The 23857-nt window shown below is 38.6% G+C and overlaps 8 protein-coding genes and 1 long non-coding RNA gene across 9 annotated transcripts; 6 read left to right on the top strand and 3 right to left on the bottom strand.

The window, feature by feature from the left end:
• Positions 1–5651: 5651 nt before the first annotated feature.
• Positions 5652–6056, top strand: LOC122995956 (histone H4). The gene has a single exon (XM_044371420.1). The coding sequence runs from the start codon at positions 5693–5695 to the stop codon at positions 6002–6004; it is 312 nt and encodes a 103-aa protein (XP_044227355.1). The 5' UTR covers positions 5652–5692; the 3' UTR covers positions 6005–6056.
• Positions 6057–7344: 1288 nt separating this feature from the next.
• Positions 7345–7796, top strand: LOC122995955 (histone H2B 1/2-like). The gene has a single exon (XM_044371419.1). The coding sequence runs from the start codon at positions 7380–7382 to the stop codon at positions 7749–7751; it is 372 nt and encodes a 123-aa protein (XP_044227354.1). The 5' UTR covers positions 7345–7379; the 3' UTR covers positions 7752–7796.
• A 1352-nt stretch (positions 7797–9148) lies between these two features.
• Positions 9149–9668, top strand: LOC122995667 (histone H4). Its single transcript, XM_044371010.1, has one exon. It carries the CDS (start codon positions 9168–9170, stop codon positions 9477–9479), a length of 312 nt encoding a protein of 103 aa, XP_044226945.1. The 5' UTR covers positions 9149–9167; the 3' UTR covers positions 9480–9668.
• Positions 9669–12598: 2930 nt separating this feature from the next.
• On the top strand, positions 12599–13319 carry LOC122995641 (histone H1-like). The gene has a single exon (XM_044370985.1). It carries the CDS (start codon positions 12658–12660, stop codon positions 13264–13266), a length of 609 nt encoding a protein of 202 aa, XP_044226920.1. The 5' UTR covers positions 12599–12657; the 3' UTR covers positions 13267–13319.
• A 917-nt stretch (positions 13320–14236) lies between these two features.
• Positions 14237–14749, bottom strand: LOC122995650 (histone H2A-like). The gene has a single exon (XM_044370994.1). The coding sequence runs from the start codon at positions 14667–14669 to the stop codon at positions 14286–14288; it is 384 nt and encodes a 127-aa protein (XP_044226929.1). The 5' UTR covers positions 14670–14749; the 3' UTR covers positions 14237–14285.
• Positions 14750–14972: 223 nt separating this feature from the next.
• Positions 14973–15460, top strand: LOC122995642 (histone H3). Its single transcript, XM_044370986.1, has one exon. It carries the CDS (start codon positions 15003–15005, stop codon positions 15411–15413), a length of 411 nt encoding a protein of 136 aa, XP_044226921.1. The 5' UTR covers positions 14973–15002; the 3' UTR covers positions 15414–15460.
• Positions 15461–17865: 2405 nt separating this feature from the next.
• Positions 17866–18317, bottom strand: LOC122995655 (histone H2B 3-like). The gene has a single exon (XM_044370999.1). The coding sequence runs from the start codon at positions 18277–18279 to the stop codon at positions 17911–17913; it is 369 nt and encodes a 122-aa protein (XP_044226934.1). The 5' UTR covers positions 18280–18317; the 3' UTR covers positions 17866–17910.
• An 833-nt stretch (positions 18318–19150) lies between these two features.
• On the bottom strand, positions 19151–19556 carry LOC122995660 (histone H4). Its single transcript, XM_044371005.1, has one exon. The coding sequence runs from the start codon at positions 19512–19514 to the stop codon at positions 19203–19205; it is 312 nt and encodes a 103-aa protein (XP_044226940.1). The 5' UTR covers positions 19515–19556; the 3' UTR covers positions 19151–19202.
• A 253-nt stretch (positions 19557–19809) lies between these two features.
• LOC122995679 lies at positions 19810–23318 on the top strand. Its single transcript, XR_006406834.1, has 3 exons — positions 19810–19893; positions 20142–20209; positions 22753–23318. It is a non-coding gene; the product is annotated as an uncharacterized LOC122995679 (long non-coding RNA).
• The last annotated feature ends 539 nt before the right edge of the window (positions 23319–23857 follow it).

Here is a 23857-nt window from a genome sequence, read left to right as displayed (position 1 = left end):
ATGTATTTAAGTTTGCTAACTTTATCTCTAATTAGTGTTTACCTAGACTTGTCAGTAATATATGGTAAGCCTTTGACAGTAAATTAGAATATCTGTACTATTTAATGATGGTCTCTAGATCTGAAGGTGAAAGATTTTCTTTTTACAATATATACGTTGTACTCTGGTCCTGGATTGTTGGAATTCATAGTGTCTTGTAAGCCCATGTGGGCATACAGTTGTATGCATGACACAATAATAAAAATATCATTCATTCATTCATTCTATTTTTTAACATCCCGCTATGCAACAATCTCAAATGGACGATGAATGGTTTGAGGCTTTGCTTCTCTCCATGTAGACATAAATAAAATTATAATCTAAATGATAAATGATTGTCCAAACAAATGTAATTCATATAAATATTACAAATCGAGCCAAACTATCAGGAAAGCAACTTCCTGCCTTTAATAACTGCTGACAAATAAACATCTGACATTTACAGAACAAATTATTATTCACAATCTATATATATATACTTATTCATGTACAGCAGCATATACAGCATATTATAATGACATTTGGCTATTACAATATGATATTTAATATTTATACTGACAATGTCAGATATGTGATCTTATTCTCATCATTTTACCTTTGAAGAGTTTGGATACTAAAGGACAAGTTCACAGTTTTTCAAGTCTGCCTTTAACCATCTGTGGAGGTTTGTTTGGACATGAATAATATTCATAATAATGTCATAAATTTAAAGATTCCCTCCAGACATGTTTTAAGATGTATACAAAAGACTCTACTTTGAATAATAATATGTGTCTGATACGGTTTTTCCACAAAACAATGGGTCTATTCTCCTTCTTGGGTCTATGAATACGCAAATATTTTTAATTTCTAAAGTTTTCCTGCTGGACACCAGACATTTCCTCCTTCACTGTGAAGTCCATCCTCAGTGTTTGTGCACTGGAGGCTTCAAGTCTCCACATCACACTTGCGTGAGCTGAATAATGGACCGTGATTGGTTCCAAACTAGTTATGATGTCACAAATCCTGCTCGTAGGTGCACACCTTAAACTCATATTTGCGGTGAGCAGAGAAAAACTTTCCTCTTACGGCAGATAAATGTAAAAACTGCCTTTCAGTGTCAAACTCTGCACAGTGAAGCTCAAACATACAGCTGAAGGAACAAGAAGAAAAACATATTTTTGACTGGAGGGAAACTTCTTCATGTCTATTGATTAAACAGCTTATAGACGCACTACTGCCAACGACTGGACTGCTGTTACACAATAGACTTCAGTGAATTATGGGATACACTGAGCTTTGAAGCCACTTTGATGCTGTGTAAGGACAAGTGTCCTGTGTGTTGGGATACACTTTCCTACTAACATGCAGTTTTGTGCTCAAGATTGCAAATGTGGGTATTGGACCCTAAAATATGTGTAATTGATCCTGATATTAGTTTGTCTCTCAATAGTCTGTCTGTGACTCTCAGTCCAAAGCCGAACGGTTCCAGATGAAGAGCTTTAAAACAGCTCACAAATATATAGTTTCATTAAAAAGCCCCAGTAGCTGCTCACTGTAGTTTTAATCAAACAAACAGGAGGAAATAGTGCATGTACTGGGGACTATTTTCAGTGGCGGATGAATCCACATTTGGTGCTCTAGTTTTTCTGAAAGCTCTGACATGTTTGATTTGAACTAAATGCAACCCAGCAATGGTGTACAAATAACATGGGTTTACACTTTTAAAATACATGCAATATTTGACCTTTTTTAACCTTTTCGTGTGTCATTTAACGCCGTTTGTTGGGTTTAGCCACAAAAACTACTTGGTCAGGGTTAGAGAAAGATCATGGTTTACGGTGTGACGATAAAAAATGTCCGGTTGGTGGTCTTGAACATTGCTCTCCTTTTTATCGAACCATCCACCCAACCTGCCTCCTCCTAATAAGCCAAAGATCACCTTATAGAATGAAAGAAAATCACATAATATATGACTTCTTCTCTGGGAAGGATTCATGTATCACCTGCATGGAAAGTTGGACTTTGGCGCGTGCAGTGAACGCAGTAATCGCAGATTAAAGATCGAAGAGAACGAGCTGAATAAATGATATGAAAGTGACTGAAAAAGCAAACTAAGATGTGAGCCGTAGTTCATTATTCAAAGTAAGCAAACTCAACTTTGAAAGCTACAGTGTTTCCATCTATTTATCTATATGAAGGGAACAGTGTCACTGTAGTTTTTAACAAACAATCAGGAGTAAATGGTGTATTTGTTGGGGACTACTTTCAGCAGCGGATGAATCCATGTTCGGTGTTCTTGTATTTCCGGCAGCAGGACGGTTTGCGTTCATGGTGATGAAGCGTCACCCAGTGCCGCCATGTGGATCACTGACGAGTTTAATAACACTGAAGCTTATTTTATTATTATAAACATTTATTATTATTTGCAACAGATTGAGGATCAGCTGATACAAAACATTTATAATTAACAGCAGAAAACATAAAGAACAAAATAATTACATTTCAAAAATATGCTATTAAGATAACAACAAATTATTATTTTCAGTGACAATTAATGCAATGATTTTTTAAAAATTTCATAATTAGTTATTTTAACTATAAAATCTCAGAAATGAGTAAAAATGAATCACTATACTGTATGTGAAGGTAGACCAGGTGACATATTCACAAGTCAAACAGCCAAACATGTTCATATTTCAAAGAAAAGCATCAAATTATTATAATTGATAAGCAGGAACCAGTGAATGTTTTGCATTTTTGCTTGAAAAAATAACTTTTTTTTTCCTTTCTCAACTTTATTAAAAACAGTCAAATTAATAAAGCAGTTGCATATAAACAAGTATGAAGAAGAAAAAGAGGAAATAAAGTGCCAGAGAATTTAATTATGACATAATAATAAAAAAAATGGTAAAATTATTGTGCAAGAAACTTTTTACATTCAGTAGAAAACAAAATAATACACAGGAGGAGGAAAAAAAAAGATTAATAATCAAGTAACATTAGTCAATAATTTCATAGGTTTTTAAAATTGTTTTGGTCTTTGTTGCTTTTCATTTTGCAGCTTGACTGGAGAGACATAACAGAGCTGAATATCAGTTATAAATAAGATAGAGTTGGTTTCTATTGGTCCATTTAATTTTATGTATATAGAATTTGCCAAAAATTATAAATAGTTGGATTAAAAAGCTTACATTCACACAGCAGTAGACACATCGATGACATCTTGACAGCGGAGTCACATGACCAAACAGGGAAGTCAGTTCTGTCTTATTTGCTGTTTATAGTTTGATATTTTGGTGGCAGATTAATTGGTGATTCACACTATTCTGAAGATTTTTAAAAAGTTATGATCATATGTAATGTTGATAAATTAGATTTTATGTTTTATTTAGCGCTGCAGCGAACGATTAGTTTCATTATAGAATAATCTGCCAATTACTTCTTCAATTAATTGATTAATTGTTTTGTCTATAAATTGGCAGAAAATAGTGAAACATGACGGTTACAGTTTCTGTCTTCACATGTTTTATTTTGTTCGACCAACAGTTTCAAATCCAACAATATTCAGTTTATAATCATATATGAGAAAGAAAATCATGAAATTCTCACATTTGAGAAGCTGAACAGCAAAAATATTTGGCATCACTGCTTAAAAAACGACTAAACCAAACAATTAATTGATTATCAAAATAGTTGCTGATTAATTATCTGTCAGTTGAATAATTGATTAATCAACTAATTGTTGCAGCTCTATTTGTTTTGCTAAATGCTTTGAAAAAACTCTCATATTTACACAAATGAACCATAATTTACAACCATTTTAATAACACTATTATTGAATAATAATATTGAAACATTATTTTAAACTAACAAAAGTGACATATTCAATTATAAGGATTTATATACAATATCAGTACAACTACTACTGCTACTATTAATAATAATGAAGTTTATTGTGGGTCATTGTAGATTATTAATAAAACTGTAAAACAGAATCAGTCCCTGTGTACGATCACAGAAAAGCAAATATACTGTATTTACCATGTTTGTCACATTTCTGAAAGTCATCCTGCAGAGCTGGCAGGACGTTTAAGGTGAGAGCGCCACCTTCTGGTAAAAACCTGAAGTCAAAAGAACATTTTTAACATTTCAACAAAGGTCATCGTATTAAAGGACAAGTTTTTCTTGCTGTAATCATTCCTCCTGTTCATACTGACCATTAGAAGATCCCTTCATAATGACCTTACAATGGAAGTGATGGAGGACAAAATCCACAGTCCTCCTTCTGTGCAAAAAATGTATTTAAAAGTTTATCTGAAGCTAATATGAAGCTTCAGCGTCCAAATGAGTCAAATCAAGTAGATATCTTTCAACGTTACAGTCTTTTTAGTGCCAAAGTTCCTCTTTTTGTTACTATACTTCCACCTGCAGCTCAACAGGGAAACACTGTCCGAGGAAACACAAAGAGAGAATTTGATGCTAAAAAGACTGTAAATGTGTCAGATATCCACTTGATATGACTAACTCAGACTGCTGAAGCTGAATATAAGCTTCACACAGACTTTTAAATGACTGTGTGGACACACTGTGGATTTTGGCCTCCATCACTTCCATTGAAAGCACATTTGAAGGATCTTTTAATATCCAGTGTGAACAGGAGGAATGATTACAGCGAGGAAAACCTCTTTCACTGTTCATATGGACACCTGACTGCTGGTTTAACACACATGAAACACTGTGAACTCGTCCTTTAATGATTCTGAACATTTGTTATTAATCAACTGCATAATGTCAATAAATAATTCAACTGTTCATGTTTCTAATTGTGGTGTAAAGTCAGAACATTCATGTTTAATCTACAGTGAAATATTAGAACATGTAAATATGCTGAATAAACAACATACACAAGGATCAAGAGATTTAGTTAAAGGTACTGATTTCTCTTATTGCATATATATATAAACAAAATATCTATCAAGTGTTTGTCTAAAGATTATTGTCCATTATAACATGTTTAATGCTGATTAATAAAGCTATTAAGGTGACAATGTCATTATGCTTTTGTTGATATTTTGTCTCATTTATTGATTTTATGATCAGTTATGGCTGCTGGTTTGGCTCTTGTGATTTTATTCATCAAAGCACATGTTGAACTTCCAGATCATGTTCAATTAAACACATTTAAAAAAAGAAAAAAACAATCAGTTGATGATTGTGTTGTTATTATTATGTTTTATTGAAGCTGTTTTCTTACTTTTATGTATATATTAATTTCTCTCTGTGCAAAACTTAAAGTATATTTAAAAAGTGAAAGCAGACACCTTGCTAACATTGTAATTTATGCTCTGTATTTATTATTGCTGCTGCTGCTGATGATGATGATGATTGTATTATTACTGATATTGTTAATTATTAAGCTTTTGCACAGAAAAAATACATAAAGGTAAAGAGAAGAGTTTCAATAAAATACATTAAGTTTATTTAAAAAGTCAAAGCGAAGAAGGAGAAGAAGAAGAAGAAGAAGAAGAGGAGGCGGAGCTGCTGAGTTTGGCGCCTCACAGCTAACCGCCGCCTGTCTTCTATTACGTCCGCAGACACGCTTTACATACAGAAGCTCTGAAAACGTGATTCATATTCGACTTTTAACTCGTTTAAAAGAAGATCAGTGAAAATGAGTGGAAGAGGCAAGGGAGGTAAAGGACTCGGTAAAGGAGGCGCCAAGCGTCACCGTAAAGTTCTCCGTGATAACATCCAGGGAATCACCAAACCCGCCATCCGCCGTCTGGCTCGCCGCGGCGGAGTCAAGCGTATCTCCGGTCTGATCTACGAGGAGACCCGCGGTGTGCTGAAGGTGTTCCTGGAGAACGTGATCCGTGATGCCGTCACCTACACCGAGCACGCCAAGAGGAAGACCGTGACCGCCATGGACGTGGTTTACGCACTGAAGAGGCAGGGCCGCACCCTGTACGGCTTCGGAGGTTAAACCTGATCCTGATCCACTGAGACCAGAACACAAAGGCTCTTTTAAGAGCCGCCCACCTCCTCTAAGAGCTGTCCTGATATTATTTATACACACTAGCTTTACTGTAAAAGGTCACATTCAAAGCGTTGTCCCGTTTTGTTATATAAGAACAAGGTGTTTTTGTTAATACAGTCTCAAGGACTCCTGGTGGTCTTCAGATCCCAGTCTGAGTCTCCTAAACACTAGATAACTATTATTTTCTACTTATATAAACAAAACATACATGAACTTGTCACTGTAAAACGATTTGAATGTTTCCTGCAACTTGTGTTCTAGCTCATAAAGATAAAGTTGTTTTAGCTTTAATGAGTTTACTGTGTTTTTTTGTCATTATCATAAAATAAAAACCACTGATCGTTAATGAACTGTAGCATAAAAGGAAAATATAGAAGAGAAAGTATAGAAATCATGTACAATACTAATAAATTTACTTTAATACTTTCCATCACTGAGAATAGACACTCATGTAATTTCAGCTCTATTTTCTGACGGAGCACCCTTTATAAAGGGTTTATAAGTATTGATTAATGATTAATAAATCATTTATTAATAATTAATAAGCATAGTTTTTGGGTTGTGAAAAACACCTTTTTTCTAATAGTTTAAGAAGACACGTGTGATGTTCAGCCACTAGAGAGCGCTGCAGAGCATCCAGATGAGAATCCATTCAACACTTTATTAACATTTATAACTGCAGACTTTAATTATTTTCATTAATGGTTTATTAAATATAACTGCAGACCTGGTGACTTAGAAAATGTGAAACATTTAACTCTTTAAAAACATTAATTATCACCTTAAAATCCTGTTAATAAAAAAATACCATCATTGTTAATGGATAAATTAATGGAATGGAAAAATTAAGGGATTCAGTTTCATAGCAGTGATTATTTTTTACATAAATTAATGATTGTTACTTAACTAGAGGATCTGAATATTTCCTCCTCCACTGCTTTCATCCTGCTTTATAACTTGAGTGTTTTTCATAAAATACTTTTAATACTTATATATATATATATATATATATATATATATATATATATATATATATATATATATATATATATATATATATATATATATATATATATATATATACCATATATACTGTATATTTATGTGATATTTTATATTAAGTGTATTAACTGGTCGGTCTTTACTGTATCCAGGGTTACCAAACGTAACCACAGTGTGGCGCGTGCCCAGTTTCACTCTCCAGAAATCAGCCAATCCTGTGCGAGCAACAGCACAGCCTCATTTGCATGAAGTGCATATAAACAAACCGTCCACTGCTCACCGACGTTATCCGACTCAGGAGAAACAACCATCCGCCATCATGCCTGATCCAGTCAAAGCACCGAAGAAAGGCTCCAAGAAGGCCGTGTCTAAGAGCGTCTCCAAGACCGGCAAGAAGAAGAGAAAGACCCGCAAGGAGAGCTACGCCATCTACGTGTACAAGGTGCTGAAGCAGGTCCACCCCGACACCGGCATCTCCTCCAAGGCCATGGGCATCATGAACTCCTTTGTGGGGGACATCTTTGAGCGTATCGCCGGTGAGGCTTCCCGTCTTGCTCACTACAACAAGCGCTCCACCATCACCTCCAGGGAGATCCAGACCGCCGTCCGCCTGCTGCTGCCCGGTGAGCTGGCCAAACACGCCGTGTCTGAGGGCACCAAGGCCGTCACCAAGTACACCAGCTCCAAGTAAACCCGCTGTCTGTACCATCAACTCAAAGGTCCTTTTCAGGACCACCCACACCTTCACCTGAGAGCTGTAGTCCTTTTAATGTGTTCTCATTTGTGTGCGTGCGTGCGTGCGTGCGTGCGTATATCTAAAGGAAAAAGTGAAGCTACAAATATAAATGGGATACATTTTATTATCACACATCAGTATGTATGACATCAACTCCAGGATTTTTATTTATATCCTTTGTTTCCTCCAATATTATACTGGTTCACTCAGAATTTCCTTTTTTAACCAGTAAACTGTAACTCAATACAACAGTGAACATGAGGGTTTTAGTCTGTTCATTGAAAACCATCCAGATGACGACTTCATGAAACTGGTTCAGAAATCACCACCAGTATAAACCAGTCATCAAGACAAACTGGCTTTGATGAATCTAAAAAACAAACACATTTTGGCTTGTTTACTCCCATATGTGATATTTAATAGTTTTTTTTTTAAGTGTTAAACCTGCTGTTTGTACCAAGTCTTCATTTCTGTCATTATGTGGTTTCTTTTTTATTTACTTACTTGTTTGGTTTTGGTGAAGTTATTCCATAGTGGTGAAATGAAATATAACACATCCATGAAATAATATAGTGTCAAATCATCGTTGGTTTGAATTGAAGCTGCTTTATTAACATGAATGAATCTGTTTGTGCAGATCAGACCACGAGTCCCGATGCTGAACAGCGTGTGACCTTTCCAAAGGTCAAAAGTGTGTTTGTGTGTTTATAAAGGAGGATTTCTAACAACATTGAAGCTCATTTAGTTGTTTGTTTGGGACTAAAGAGCTGCAGGTGACTCAGTTTGAACAGATAAAGGATGACGTCTTCAAACAGCAGTCCAGGAGTGAAAGAGGTTTTCCTCCCGTTCATACTGGATATTAAAGTGATTATGAAGGGATCTTATGGACATATTTCACTGTTCATTTGGCTCCTGACTGTTGTTCTGAGTAATAGTAATGACTGTCCTGACGCCTCCTTCCTGCTGCTGATTCTTCATTATTTATTGATTTATCACTACAGTAAATCTACATTACAATCAGTAAAACAGCTGGAATATATTTGAGCTCAGATGAGCAGCTCTGCTTTAATAAAATAACCCAGATTACAGGTTTACTGTTATGTTTGTATTAATCTGTATTATATAGTATTGTGTTAACGCGCCAAATATCACAGAAAAACAAACAAAATGGAGGAAAGGCGATCAAAAAGGACAAGATCAGCCTGCTTTGGGAAAAAAATCTACGTAGGCGGAGCTGCTGAATCTTGTTCCGCCCAGCAGAGTTCGCGCCGCCTGTCCTCTATTACGTCCGCAGACACGCTTTATATACAGAAGCTCTGAGAACGTGATTCACATTCAACTTTTAACTCGATTAAAAGAAGATCAGTGAAAATGAGTGGAAGAGGCAAGGGAGGTAAAGGACTCGGTAAAGGAGGCGCCAAGCGTCACCGTAAAGTCCTCCGTGATAACATCCAGGGAATCACCAAACCCGCCATCCGCCGTCTGGCTCGCCGCGGCGGAGTCAAGCGTATCTCCGGTCTGATCTACGAGGAGACCCGCGGTGTGCTGAAGGTGTTCCTGGAGAACGTGATCCGTGATGCCGTCACCTACACCGAGCACGCCAAGAGGAAGACCGTGACCGCCATGGACGTGGTTTACGCACTGAAGAGGCAGGGCCGCACCCTGTACGGCTTCGGAGGTTAAACCTGATCCTGATCCACTGAGACCAGAAAACAAAGGCTCTTTTAAGAGCCGCCACCTCCTCTAAGAGCTGTCCTGATATCACTTAATAATATAAGAAACACTAATAGAAAAGGTTAAGGCTCCTGAAAAGGCAAATCCATTATTGGCTATTTATGTAACTTGGGATCTAATGTGCATATAGTAAACACCTAAAAACTACGAGAATATAGTCTATGTAATTTTCCTGTGTAGCCTAATTCTTTAGAAAGTCTCTCCCTTCCCTTGTTACTGGGTTGCAGTTAGACAGAGCTAAACTAGGGAATTTATTACGTAAAACCTGCCTAATCATATTTAAAAAGATGATTGACGTGGCTATCTGGTTAAACTGACTTCACAATACTTACTCTCGTCTCCCCCCATGAGAAAACAATGCAGTGCACTTTTCTTTGCTTTTAGCTAGAATGAGAATTCAAATTAGCCTGATGTGGTTTGAAAGTTACTGTGTTAAGCTAACAAGCAGACTTGGGTTCACCATCCAAATCTGTATTAATCACAGAGTAGATAAGTAGCTCAAAAGTGTAGCATAGCAATGCTAATGCTAACTGTTTCATGTAAGTAAATGAAAGATGCTAAAACACTTAGTTTCGTAGTCTGGGAGGTATAGTTCAATTAAAAACAGATGTGTGGTCTACTCTAGTCTGCTAGTTAGCTGATTAGTCAAGATAACTACTAGACCACTGGGGTAATTGATAAGCTCAAAAGTTTTTAATAGAAAAGCTAATGCTAACCGTTTCATGTATGTGAATGGAGAATGCTAAAACGATTAGCATCATATTCCAGGAGGTATAGTTAAATAAAAACACAGTTTCAGGTGGTCTAACCAAATTTGTTAGTTAGTGGATTATTCAAGCTTTCAACCAAGTAGGATCCATTTGGTAGATTTAGTAGTTAATAGCAAAACGTTTAAACTATGCTAACCGTTTCATGTATGTGAATGGAGAATGCTAAAACGATTAGCATCATACTCCAGGAGGTATAGTTAAATAAAAACATAGATTTGGGTGGTCTAACCTGTTTTGCTAGTTAGTCGATTAGTCAAGCTTTCTAACCAAGTAAGGTCCATTTGATAGATTTAGTATTTTATTCCATTTCAGCAAAACGTTTTAGTGAATGAATAGAAAATAAAACGGTACATGAGCTGAAAGTGAGCTGTCAATCAAACGTGATCTGGACACGCCCACACAGTCCTGAGAAATGCTTTGAGCAGCCAAATGAGCTGTTTCTGAGCTCAGTTTTCTAATAGTTATGAATGTTTACTTTCATTCAGATTTTTGTGGATGCTTAATGAGACACTCAACTTTGATATAATATATGCATTTTTATGATTTCAAGCCACGTTTCCAGAGGCTTTAAATACTTTCTGCAACGTGTGTTAAAACTTCCAGGCCACAAGGATAAATCGGCTTCACATCATTTTTGAGTTGCCAAGTTGTGAAAAGATCCCTCCTTTCTATCTCACCATATTTACTTTATCTAATAATTTAGGACATGTTCAACCACTTACACTTCAGCCCAAAATTATTCATATCCCTTAAAATTGTTGCAAATTTTTGAGAAAATGAAAGCTTCTATACCATTTCATATGGTCTTGGTAATGTCTACCATGTTTCTAGAGTATTGTAATCAACTGTAAATTGAGAACAGCTGATTCAGTAGTTCTCTAGTCAGTTACTAGTCAGTTGTGAGACCAGCGAGCTTAGTGAGGACCTCTGGTTGCACATTGTGGCTGCTCACAGGATGGAGAAAGTCTATAAAACCATATACAAGTGTTCTCAAGTGCCAGTGGCCACAGAGCAAAGCTTAATCAAAAAGCACAAGGAGTTCCACACTGAAAAATCTCAGAAGATGTGGTAGGAAGCCAAGAGAGACTCCTGCACTGGCAAGAAAGGTAGTGAGAGAGGCCATGAAGGATCCAAGGATCACCACCATCCTGATGAATCTGAACTATTCTGCTACCAACATCACACAAATGATCGCATAGCCTTTGCAAACCTGACACGAAAATGGAGTTGATTGGTCACAGGGACGTGGACGAAAGAAAGGAGAAGCATTCAACCCCGAGAACACCATCCCCCACGATGTGTGCCTGTCTCGGAGAAGTGAAGGTCGGCGTCCATGCAGACCAGCCTTGGTCAGTGTCTGCCTTGACACATATAGTTAATACAGTCATTACAAATCTATTTTAATATATGTAGCATTTCACAGAAAATGTCTGTTGTAGTGGACATAAACAAATATAAACAGATGAGTGGACATAAAAATGTGATTTGACTTCATTTCTACATCGCAGAGGGGACGATAAAATATGAGTGACTTCTTAAAACTTCTAAATAGCTTTAATATGAAATACTGAACAATAATTATTTTTCTTTAATCAGTGTAACAATAAACCTTTCAACCACAGACAGCCATCAGTGATGATTTTAATGCATTTATTAATGAATACATTAACAATAATTAATAAACATTAATATAAAGTATGATACACATTAATAGTACTGCGGTGTTGTAGATTATTTCTATTAAAAATAGAAGAATAAATAGTAGAATAAGAGAAGAAATGTTGACAGAGCAGCTCTGACAGGAAGTCTGGCTAAACGGCATCAGGAGCCTCGTCAGTGTGTTTGCTGCGACCAGAATCGCTTCATTTTATAACAAACTGATGATCAACAGAAGGTTGTTTTTACTTTGAGTCTGTGAACAAACATGTGGACCAGCTGGAAAACTGTTTTTGGTGGAGCTCTGATGTATTTTACAGCATTTTAGGAGAGAAATGAGAGCGAAAAGCCGCTGAGCAACGCTGTCCACGGCGGTGATCAGGTGAGGTTTGTTCGCTCCTCAAAGAAAAAGCAGAGAACATCAGAGCTCTACATGACTTCAATATGAAGAGACACAAGTCCGCTATCTGCTGACTTCACTGTCAGCCTTCAACACTTCTCACACACTGATTTTTCCGTCTTTTATCACTAAGAGAAAACACAAGTGTCAGACATTGACGCTGCACAGAGTAAGGCAGCAACAGGATTGAGTCTCCACGGTTCTCATGGTGTGTTTAAGTGCAGCCTGCTGCCTCAGACTCTCCAACAGTCAACTCAGACTCTCAGATTGTTTCGTGTCGGATCTGAACTCAGAGGAAATAATGGCCGAAGTTGCTCCAGCTCCCGCCGCCGCCGCTCCGGCGAAAGTGGCCAAGAAGAAGGTCTCCAAGCCGAAGAAGACTGGCCCCAGCGTCAGCGAGCTGATCGTGAAGACTGTGGCCGCATCCAAGGAGCGGAGCGGCGTGTCTGCAGCCGCCCTGAAGAAGGCTCTGGCTGCCGGAGGCTACGATGTGGAGAAGAACAAGGCCCGCGTTAAGACCGCCATCAAGAGCCTGGTGGCCAAGGGGACTTTGGTCCAGGTCAAGGGGATCGGCGCCTCCGGATCCTTCAAGATGAGCAAAAAGGTCGAGACCAAGGCGAAGAAACCCGCAAAGAAAGCTGCTCCTAAAGCGAAGAAGCCCGCCAAGAGTCCCAAGAAACCCGCAGCGGCTAAGAAGCCCAAGACAGCGGCAGCTAAGAAGACAGCAGCCGCTAAGAAATCCCCCAAGAAGGTCAAGAAGCCCGCAGCGGCCAAGAAAGCAGCCAAGAGCCCCAAGAAGGCCGCTAAGAGCCCCAAGAAAGTGGCTAAAAAGGCTCCTGCAGCTAAGAAAGCTCCCGCAAAGAAGGTCGCCAAACCCAAAGCCAAGAAGGCAGCACCCAAGAAGAAGTGAGCTGTCATCAGTCTGAACATGTGAACCTGATCAAAGGCTCTTTTAAGAGCCACACAACTTCTCTAAAGAGCAGCATCCTTATTATAATATGTGCAGTGCAGTGCACTGCAACTATGCAGTGTTTCATAAGCTACACATTAATAAAATTGTGATTTTGTATATATATGATTAATATAAAATATCATGATTGACATGTCAGTTTGGCAGGAGAGGGAGCTCCTTTGTTCCTCTTACAGAAGGTCTCTTATTTTCTTATAACATGATCTGAACTGAGCATCAAATACAGAAAATCACTCAGGATGATGTTAAACTGTAAATATATTATGATAAAACCATTGATAGATTTATTATTACTATTGCTGTTCCATTTCTATTACATCTAAGTTAATATGTATCAGATAAACATATTCCCTCTTAGTGTTTATTGTATATATATTTATTTAGTAATTATATTTAATAAGTAGTTTGAAATGTAGTCATTAATAACTAGTATAATTAGTTTGAAATGGTGTCTAAATGTCATGTAGAGTAATGTATATACCAGCCATTCTTGTATTATAAGTATGATTTCTACACTGAATGACTAGATTATCTTTTAAATGTTTATTTCTTGTTCTGTTGGCAACACAGACAACAACCATCATTATATTAATGCAGTTATAATATAAACATCTTGTAACACTGACCATCAACCTGAGCGTTAATAATTATAATGAATAACTAGTATAATAATTAGTTTCAAATGTAGGTTAATATATAGACCAACCACTGTTTTATCATAAATATTAACTTTTAAATGTTGATTGCTGGTATTGTTCAGAACACAAGCATCAATTACAGTTCAAATATAATCAGTATATTTAACTGAGTGTAACACTGACTCAATATTCTGTATAGATAATAAACATGATTTGTGTCTTAATGACAGTGTACCAGAGACATGAGGATGTTTGTTCTTTATCAGGAGTGTGTGGCTCTTAAAAGAGCCGTTGTGTTGTTTAGAGGAGCCGGTTCCGTGTTTACTTCTTGGCGGGCTTCTCGGTCTTCTTGGGCAGCAGCACAGCCTGGATGTTGGGCAGCACGCCGCCCTGAGCGATGGTCACTCCGCCCAGCAGCTTGTTGAGCTCCTCGTCGTTGCGGACAGCCAGCTGCAGGTGACGGGGGATGATCCTGGTCTTCTTGTTGTCGCGGGCAGCGTTTCCAGCCAGCTCCAGGATCTCAGCGGTCAGGTACTCCAGCACAGCCGCCAGGTAGACGGGGGCTCCGGCACCGACACGCTCCGCATAGTTGCCCTTCCTCAGCAGCCTGTGAACACGGCCGACTGGGAACTGAAGCCCGGCCCTGGAGGAGCGGGTCTTTGCCTTAGCGCGGGCTTTGCCTCCGGTTTTTCCTCTACCACTCATTTTTAGTTTCTTCTCGAGTCTGATCTCAAAGAAAATGTGATCCAACCGGTGAAAACTCTCCTTTATATGTCCTGATGTCTCCACCCACCAGAAAAGAGCAGCAGAGGGCGGCCCGCGCTCATTCTGGCGGACTTTTTTCACAGGACTTTTGTCCAATAAGCAGCGGAGGTTCAGGCTCCTCTAGGCGGTGCTGAGCTCCAGGAGGAGCCGCTCACCAATCAGGACCCGGAGGCCTGAAGCAGCGTCACAGTTACGCAGCTGCTCCGACACTTTAAGAGCAGCGTGTCTCCTCTTGTCGCCACTATTTTCTCCTGATCAGAGAAACAAGACACGATGGCAAGAACCAAGCAGACCGCTCGTAAATCCACCGGAGGCAAAGCCCCCAGGAAGCAGCTGGCCACCAAGGCTGCCCGTAAGAGCGCCCCGGCCACCGGCGGTGTCAAGAAGCCTCACCGTTACAGGCCCGGTACCGTGGCTCTGAGAGAGATCCGTCGTTACCAGAAATCCACCGAGCTGCTGATCCGCAAGCTGCCCTTCCAGCGCCTGGTGAGGGAGATCGCTCAGGACTTCAAGACCGACCTGCGCTTCCAGAGCTCCGCTGTCATGGCTCTGCAGGAGGCCAGCGAGGCTTACCTGGTCGGCCTGTTCGAGGACACCAACCTGTGCGCCATCCACGCCAAGAGGGTCACCATCATGCCCAAAGACATCCAGCTGGCCCGCCGCATCCGCGGAGAGAGAGCTTAAACTGTCCTCTGCTCCATAAACACAACGGCTCTTTTAAGAGCCACTAACTCTCTGACAGAGCAACATGTCCTTCTGTTAATACTTTTATTATTATTTGTGTTTTGTTTGTTTGTGTCTAATTACCTCTAAAGGTGTTATAGAGCTATGATGAGACTTAAACAAATGTAAACACTGTATAATCTTGAGTAAATCCATTCAGAAGCAGTTTTGTCTTTATTGTACATGTATGATGGGAAAAGGTCTGTTTGTGTGTAAAAAGCTGTAGACAGCAACATTTTACACATTTATACAGATTAAACACATTTTGTTTATTTATTTGAAATCACTTCATAGTTTGATCGTCATAAACTATCAAATTTATGAGCTTCAGGATCTATCTACTTTTTCTGAACATCGGCTCCTTGGATCTCAGATGTTCTTCCTCTGCTGTCTTTACAGCTTAATAGATATATTCTTTAACACAGGAAAATAAATCCATACATAATTTCACTAAATTATAGTACAATCAATCTTAATCATCAATATAATACATCATCAACAGTAACACATCATTATATAACAACAAAAATGCATAAATTACAACATTATCAGTAACCAAGGACTGAGTCTCTTGTCTGATGTCAGTTGTTCTTTGTCTTCAGTTCAGTAACTTTGTTTAAAGACGACATCACTTGTAATATTGGCTTTATGAAGGACCACAGCACACTTAGCAAATCTAGGAAAACACCATACATCACTGCATTATAGTTTATATTCATATTAAAACCAACACCTGCCATTCCCCCCCCACATGTCTCTGGATCTCTGTCATTTTAAGAGTAAATGTTCAATAGTTTCATTCTCATTACAATTATCAATAAGGCACTTTTCAGTTTAACATAACAGCTCCACTTGATAACTGCTCAGACTGCTCGTCTCCCAACTGATATGAGACACATAATATGTTGTTTACTTTCTGATAAGCTTTTACTAAAAATATTTTTAATACATATCTGGGAGTCAGATGTCTAAATTTGTGTAGAGGAAAACACCACCATACATGTTATCGCAGTTTATTATATATGTATTTTGCTGGAAATTTCGAACCAATCAATATTTAGGTAACAACATTAGTCATAAAATCACTGTACATACGTTTATAATATGGAATAGAGTTTCTCCCATGTCCCTTTTTTACCCACATCTCCTTTCTTTTGATGCTTGATGCAATGTTTTTAAATTTCTACAGCTTCAAGACCTCCATCTATTTTACTTTTATAGATGTTACACAAAACTGGCAAACGCACTACATTTTCTATTGTCATGTTCCTGAGGAAAGTCAGAGCTTTCATGGGTGAATAAAAATAATTTATGGTAAAAAGATGAGGAAAATCAAAGTGTTATTGGACGGCTTAAAATCTAGAAGGTCATTAACAGTTTTTGAAATCTTTTCTTGTATTATTATGAAGAACATATAAAAATGTATTTTGGTCACTTTCAGCCAAACATTTCAGCATTTATTAAACAAAAGAATGAATACATATACTATACTATACTATACTATACTATACTTGGACTGATAATAAATATAAACACAAAATGTAATTAAAGTTTAAAAAAGTATAAAACAGTTAAAACTGAAAATGCTGCTCAATTAACATTTTTTTAATTAAAAAAAATCAAGATACTCTCTTGATCTTATTTGATTTATATGACCCTTTTTAAATACAATTTTGTCTCAGTTTTTATTCCCGTTGTTTCTTTTCTATTTCTTTGCATTGCTTCAAACATTTCTGTGGTAGCTGACAGAAGCTGCTGTCTGGACTTCAGCCTGATAGGAACAGATTAAAACTAATTAACCATCTCTGTTATGAAATCTGAACATGACCTGACTGCAGCTCAGCTGTAAAATCAGATTATTGAGGCAGAATTTAAACTCACAGCCATTCAGTCTCCATTTATTTGTCGTTTATTCATTGTGTTGTAAAAATTAACGTTGATTGTGATTACCTGTCAGCAGCACATCTGAAGTATTATATGTGACCTTTACAGTGTATCAGCAGCGGCACCCTGTGGCCAAAATATGAACTGCATCCATATTCAGTTGAATGGACTCGAGTCAGTCTTTTCACTGGTCCCCGTTACTGTGGTCATTGGGAGATTTAATGCCAATATTAACATACAGAAGTGTGAAAATATGACCAAATATCTGGCCTGAATAAATTCTACAGAAGATTTAAATACAACGAAAACGGTTTTACTATTCCAATAAAACCACATACTACTAGACATTATTGAAGTCTACAAATACATCATAACATGTTCAGACTAATGGGCTCCACATCACTGCTTCAACACATAGTTTGAAGAAAAAAAAACAACAAAAAAAAAAAATTCATTTAAATATTTTACAATACATTTAACATTGAAGATCAAACACATGAAGGATTAAAGCTCTCAGGTGAAGGTGTGGGTGGTCCTGAAAAGGACCTTTGAGTTGATGGTACAGACAGCGGGTTTACTTGGAGCTGGTGTACTTGGTGACGGCCTTGGTGCCCTCAGACACGGCGTGTTTGGCCAGCTCACCGGGCAGCAGCAGGCGGACGGCGGTCTGGATCTCCCTGGAGGTGATGGTGGAGCGCTTGTTGTAGTGAGCAAGGCGGGAAGCCTCACCGGCGATACGCTCAAAGATGTCCCCCACAAAGGAGTTCATGATGCCCATGGCCTTGGAGGAGATGCCGGTGTCGGGGTGGACCTGCTTCAGCACCTTGTACACGTAGATGGCGTAGCTCTCCTTACGGGTCTTTCTCTTCTTCTTGCCGGTCTTGGTGGCTTTAGACACGGCTTTCTTGGAGCCTTTCTTCGGGGCTTTGACTGGATCAGGCATGGTTGGTCGTTAGATTTCCTCAAACGAATAATAACCGCAGCGCCAAACAGCCTCTATATATCCATCTGATGCAAATTTCACTGCGCCGTTGCTCGCACAGGATTGGTTAACAGGTTAGCTAGACTGCGCATGTGCAACACAAACAGGGCTCTAAACTTTGACCGCCTTTTTACACAAAGAGCCACCTCATCTGAAGATAATTCACTGTTTACATTATAATATAATATATTTATTTGATCTTTTCTCGCTTCTCGCTTGAACTGAAAGTTGAACCACAGGAAGCATTCAAATCATTTTACACACAGACCAGCATGTTTACATTTATGTTTAATATACTAATATATGACTCATATGTATATGAACTACAAAGTAAATTCATTAATATTGTACTTTAACACAATTTTGAGGTATTTACTGTATCATATTTTCCTTTCATGTTACCATGGTCATGTGAATATTGACTTTTACGCCACAACATGTAACTCAGTTTATTCACTAACACTACAAATACAATACATACCTGAAAGTTTAACCAGTGGTTCCTATTATTTGCTTGTGAAAATGAGGCAGAGATGATCAAAATCCTTGTAAACTCATTTGTCTCCTAACACCTCAGATTTAATTTGAAAGGACTTTCTCACAACTTGTCACCTCAAAATAAAGTTAATAAATTAAAATACACATTAAAAATAGATTATAATTATGTACAGTGTTAGTAAATCATCAACCACTAATTAAACCCTTACATGATTATAAATAACCTCTTAATGGTGAACTGGGAGCAAGAGTATATATGTTCATGATCAACACATATTTCACTAGACCTATAAGTTTAGATAAATAATATCAGGACAGCTCTTAGAGGAGGTGGGCGGCTCTTAAAAGAGCCTTTGTGTTCTGGTCTCAGTGGATCAGGATCAGGTTTAACCTCCGAAGCCGTACAGGGTGCGGCCCTGCCTCTTCAGTGCGTAAACCACGTCCATGGCGGTCACGGTCTTCCTCTTGGCGTGCTCGGTGTAGGTGACGGCATCACGGATCACGTTCTCCAGGAACACCTTCAGCACGCCGCGGGTCTCCTCGTAGATCAGACCGGAGATACGCTTGACTCCGCCGCGGCGAGCCAGACGGCGGATGGCGGGTTTGGTGATTCCCTGGATGTTATCTCGGAGGACTTTACGGTGACGCTTGGCGCCTCCTTTACCGAGTCCTTTACCTCCCTTGCCTCTTCCACTCATTTTCACTGATCTTCTTTTAAACGAGTTAAAAGTTGAATGTGAATCATGTTTTCAGAGCTTCTGAATATAAAGCGTGTCTGCGGACGTAATAGAGGACAGGCGGCGCGAACTTTGCTGGGCGGAACAAGATTCAGCAGCTCCGCCTACGTAGATTTTTTTTCCCAAAGCAGGCTGATCTTGTCCTTTTTGATCGTGTTTCCTACATTTTGTATGTTTTTCTGTGATATTTGGCGGGTTAACCTGACACTTAACAAACCCTCAGCTCCTCTCATATCATACTATATAATACGCCAATTGTGAGGAAGAAGATGATGTATATGTAACAGTTTACCCCCCCCCCCACTTCTGTTCCTCACATTGCCGTTTTGCAGTGCTGTGGGTGAGTTGCGCGGAAAGATGCTGCTGCGCTATTTTATTGTTTTCGTTGATAATTGAACGGTTTATGTCGTAACGTTTTGTGTATATTGTTTACTGTCAACACTATTGCTTTACCTGGCTGTTTTGTTTCATTTTTATCGTTAATATGAGTTTTTTAGTTTAGTTTTCATTTAACTTTCTTGGCGCCATGTAGTTAATTTAGCTCAGAGATAGCATCCATTTTCGAGCATAAATTCTGTTGTTTTGCAGTGTCTTTTGAGAGAGCAGATGTGCAGCATATACCAAAAAGGCAAAATATATTATTTTGTCTTCACCAGGTATGTGTATTGTTTTTCTTAACTGTTATAATTTTCGTTGTCTTTGTTTATTCACCCACCCCCATGTAGTTGTTTGTTTTACACACCAGGCGGCACTGTTTCTCCTTTTGTAACGGGACAGAGTGCACAGTAAACTCGGCAGCCACACATTTCTCTGTTCTGTATTTCTCTGTTTTGTGTCTTCAGGTTAGGCTAACCCTTTGTTGCTAACTTTGGAGCTATGCTCCTTTACTTTTCCAGCATTTGGGGAAACAACAGGCGTGACTTTTTAGCATTTATTAACTTGGCCTCACCTCTGGACCTGTATGCACCCGCTAGGATTAGCAGCAGCTATATATGCATGCAGGTCGGTATCATCCATCTTTTTCCAACCCTCTCAGTATTTTTGAAACCCCTCCAGATTGGTTGTCTCCTGGCTGAGTTTGTCTATAGCTGAGGTGATGAAGAGGTATAACATTGAGACAATGTCATGGGCACGGGACACTGCATATGTTGTGCATCCTGGGGTAATAGTTGTGGTAGTCGTTGTCCTTGTCATCACTGTCGTCGTCGTCCTCGTCGGGACCTTTCAGTCTGCCACACAGCCCTGTTTGCCATGTGCCGCTGAACACCATGTTATTTTTTTGTTCTTTGACAGGTATGTCTCTCTTTCAGCTAGAGGGGTTTGGCCTTCTTCCCTGTGTTCCTCTTCCTGTTCCTCTGCTGTTGATGCATCATGCTTCCAGTTGTATTCCTCACAGTTTTCTTCTGACACGTCCTCAGATTTCTCTTCGGGGTCATAGTCTTGCTGGACATTTGAGGAGATTTGTTCTAGAACCTGTTCTACGGTGAAACGCACGGTCATGGCATTGGCGAGTTCGAGCAGAAGACCACATATCAGGACATGCACCTAAGACAACAATATTAGTACATTTGTGTTTTTTTTCCCTTCTTCCGTACACAGACTGTGTGGGATCGCGCTGTGTCATGCAGGGGATCGTTTCACATGTCATGCGGAGTATACACACATAAGGAAAAGTCAAAGTTAGAGGAAGGCAGTTGTGGATCAATACAGTTTATGTATTTTCTTAGAATACAAAAATATATAAAGTACCACAAAGTTTATAATCTGATACAGGACCAGATCAGTGCTGAATACAAGAAATACTGAACATTAAAAACATTCACAGATCTAAAAGTGTAGGTTCACAAAAAAGTATTAATGCATGTATCAAATACATGACTTACACACTCTGATCTATATTCATGACATACAAAATATGGTCTACAAAGCTGACATGTTCACACTTGTTATTCTAGTTACTTTAAGGTTATTACTAATATACAGCTCAGCTTAAAAACAAACTGAAGAAATTGTCTCAAGCAAATCACACAACATCAACAGGTGACTGAACAATCACTCGATTAAAAACTGGATCAATTCCAAATGAATGAGTGAGTCATCAGGTGGGGGACAATGATATAGTTTGATGCAGTATGTTGGTTTTCCTCCTGTCCTCCCCAATTTTTTTTTGCAGAAAAATAAAATCAAAACTAAATTTTGTAGCTCTGTACTGCAGTTTTTCCTTTATTAGGGCCCAAGCACCTAGCGGTTCACTCACACTCTCCATTCAAATATATGAGTATTTTTCTGTCTCCAGCTGCAGTTACTTATTGTTTCTACACATCTGACAGCAGTGTTCAATGCTTACTTTTTTGTCGAGGAGTACATGTGTTCCTAAATGAAAAAAATTAGGAGCACACATAGAAATTTAGGAGCACACTGAAAAATGTTCAAGTAACTGTTAATTAAAGACATCAATTTATCACATACATATTTAAATGCTTTGTGTGTGTGTATGTAAATCAAAATGTATGTTCTCTTTAGGGGTGCTTGATTATGGCAAAAAGCATAATCACAATTATTTTTTGCTCAATATTGACATCATGGTTATTTAACACGATTACTTTTTGACTATCATTTTGGGCGATTGCCGATATATGCACATATTTTTACCCACTTGACTGAGGAAACTATTACACATGCAAGCATAGATTGTACTAAGTATGATCAAAAAGGACAATATATGAGGGAAGAACTCAGGAAGACTGGAGTTCCAGAGCTCAGCATTAAAACTTTAATGAACCTGCCAAGTGGGTGGAGTAGCAGTTTTTTCTTTTTGAGTTTATTAGACAGACAGGATTTATGTGTAGGATTTAATATTTGGTTTACAGTCCAAAGCAGAGGGTGGCGGTAATGTGCCTAATATGCTATAAATTAGCTATCATTGAAGTGTGTGGCTGTGGCGTGGCGTTGAGTTTTGATGTTTCGCCATGACAGAGGAAATTGCTGTAACTTCAGTGCAAATGCTCCAGTCTGCCCCAAACTTTGCATGTTTGACAAGAGTCCTGGCCTGAACACGTCTACATGACAATATTCAGTAGTGATGCAAACTGGCTGAATAGCGCCCCCTACGAAATAGCAGCAACGCAGCCCCAGCAGCGGGCAATATAGTGGACAAAGGAAGTGATGTTTATCTCCTTCTTGCACTGTCTGAAAACAGCCCGGGTCTGAAGACATCTACATGTCTGTGACAGAAGCCCTTCAACTGCGCTGCAGCCCGGCGTGCATGGAGGCGCGAAGGCCCGTTCAACACTGCTTGCAGCTTTAATTTTTTTTTTTTTTTGTCACCTCTGCACTGTTAATATTTTTGCCACTCAGTAACTCTTGTTTGGGAACTTGGTGTGAATAAAAAATCACCACACTGAAGTTTTTTTGTCGTCTGAGCCATCATTGGTCCCTCTTTGAAAGCGAACCCACGACAGCCAGAAACAATACTTACAGAATTGATCACTTCTGGGATGATCAATACAGTTTACTGCTTGTTTATAAGCAGTAAAACAAAGTGATGCTTTTTCTGACAGCTGACTTTTACGTAGCTAAATGTTCCTTGTTTCTTAATTCAGACATGACAGAAGATTTACAGAAAGATACAATGCTTGTATGATATTTGTCACCTGGTGAACAAGAGGGATCAGAGAGAGAAAAGCAATTATTTAAAATATAATGTGAATAATATGATAATTATAATGATAATAAATTGATTCTTGTCCACAGGAAGATAAGTTAAAAGAGATTGTACAGAGTTCACAAGTACATCCTGTCTGCCCTGCACTGATGGAACCTACATGAATCATCCCACTGGACTTAAACAGTGTTTAACCTGTGGAAACTGTGATGCAGGTAGATTTATATTCATATTATTGGCAGATATTGAAGCCTTAGTGAAAAAGGAAAAAAAGGAAACTGGAGAGGAAATACCAAAGTTGCTAAATGGAGGCTAAACAGTATCAGGTAAGACAGCAGTGTGTTTTCTCTTGAAATGTTCATTGACTGATGACTGTCTGGCTGAGCTACACTCTGTGATGTCTTTTTAAATGTAAAAGATGTTTCTGCTCCTTAGCATGAGACCATCAGGACATGAACTTGTACACTTTCTGACCCTGCAGAGTAAATGTGATCTAGAATCCAGTTTACAATCCAGGTTGGATTCTAGCACATTGTCTTTGCAGTGATGAGAAATAAAACAAGTCCAAGTTTGATTTCCTGAACTTTACTACAGACTGAAAATATCCTCTAAGAACTGCTTGTCTACAGTCTGCATCATT

This window comes from Thunnus albacares, chromosome 13 (assembly GCF_914725855.1).
Source record: "Thunnus albacares chromosome 13, fThuAlb1.1, whole genome shotgun sequence".
Classification (NCBI taxonomy): domain Eukaryota; kingdom Metazoa; phylum Chordata; class Actinopteri; order Scombriformes; family Scombridae; genus Thunnus; species Thunnus albacares.
This window is presented reverse-complemented; position numbering and strand designations above follow the sequence as displayed.

Bases quoted from the DNA above. Each gene is read 5' to 3' on its own strand.
- LOC122995956 (XM_044371420.1), top strand. From the start codon at position 5,693: ATGAGTGGAAGAGGCAAGGGAGGTAAAGGACTCGGTAAAGGAGGCGCC.
- LOC122995955 (XM_044371419.1), top strand. From the start codon at position 7,380: ATGCCTGATCCAGTCAAAGCACCGAAGAAAGGCTCCAAGAAGGCCGTG.
- LOC122995667 (XM_044371010.1), top strand. From the start codon at position 9,168: ATGAGTGGAAGAGGCAAGGGAGGTAAAGGACTCGGTAAAGGAGGCGCC.
- LOC122995641 (XM_044370985.1), top strand. From the start codon at position 12,658: ATGGCCGAAGTTGCTCCAGCTCCCGCCGCCGCCGCTCCGGCGAAAGTG.
- LOC122995650 (XM_044370994.1), bottom strand. From the start codon at position 14,669: ATGAGTGGTAGAGGAAAAACCGGAGGCAAAGCCCGCGCTAAGGCAAAG.
- LOC122995642 (XM_044370986.1), top strand. From the start codon at position 15,003: ATGGCAAGAACCAAGCAGACCGCTCGTAAATCCACCGGAGGCAAAGCC.
- LOC122995655 (XM_044370999.1), bottom strand. From the start codon at position 18,279: ATGCCTGATCCAGTCAAAGCCCCGAAGAAAGGCTCCAAGAAAGCCGTG.
- LOC122995660 (XM_044371005.1), bottom strand. From the start codon at position 19,514: ATGAGTGGAAGAGGCAAGGGAGGTAAAGGACTCGGTAAAGGAGGCGCC.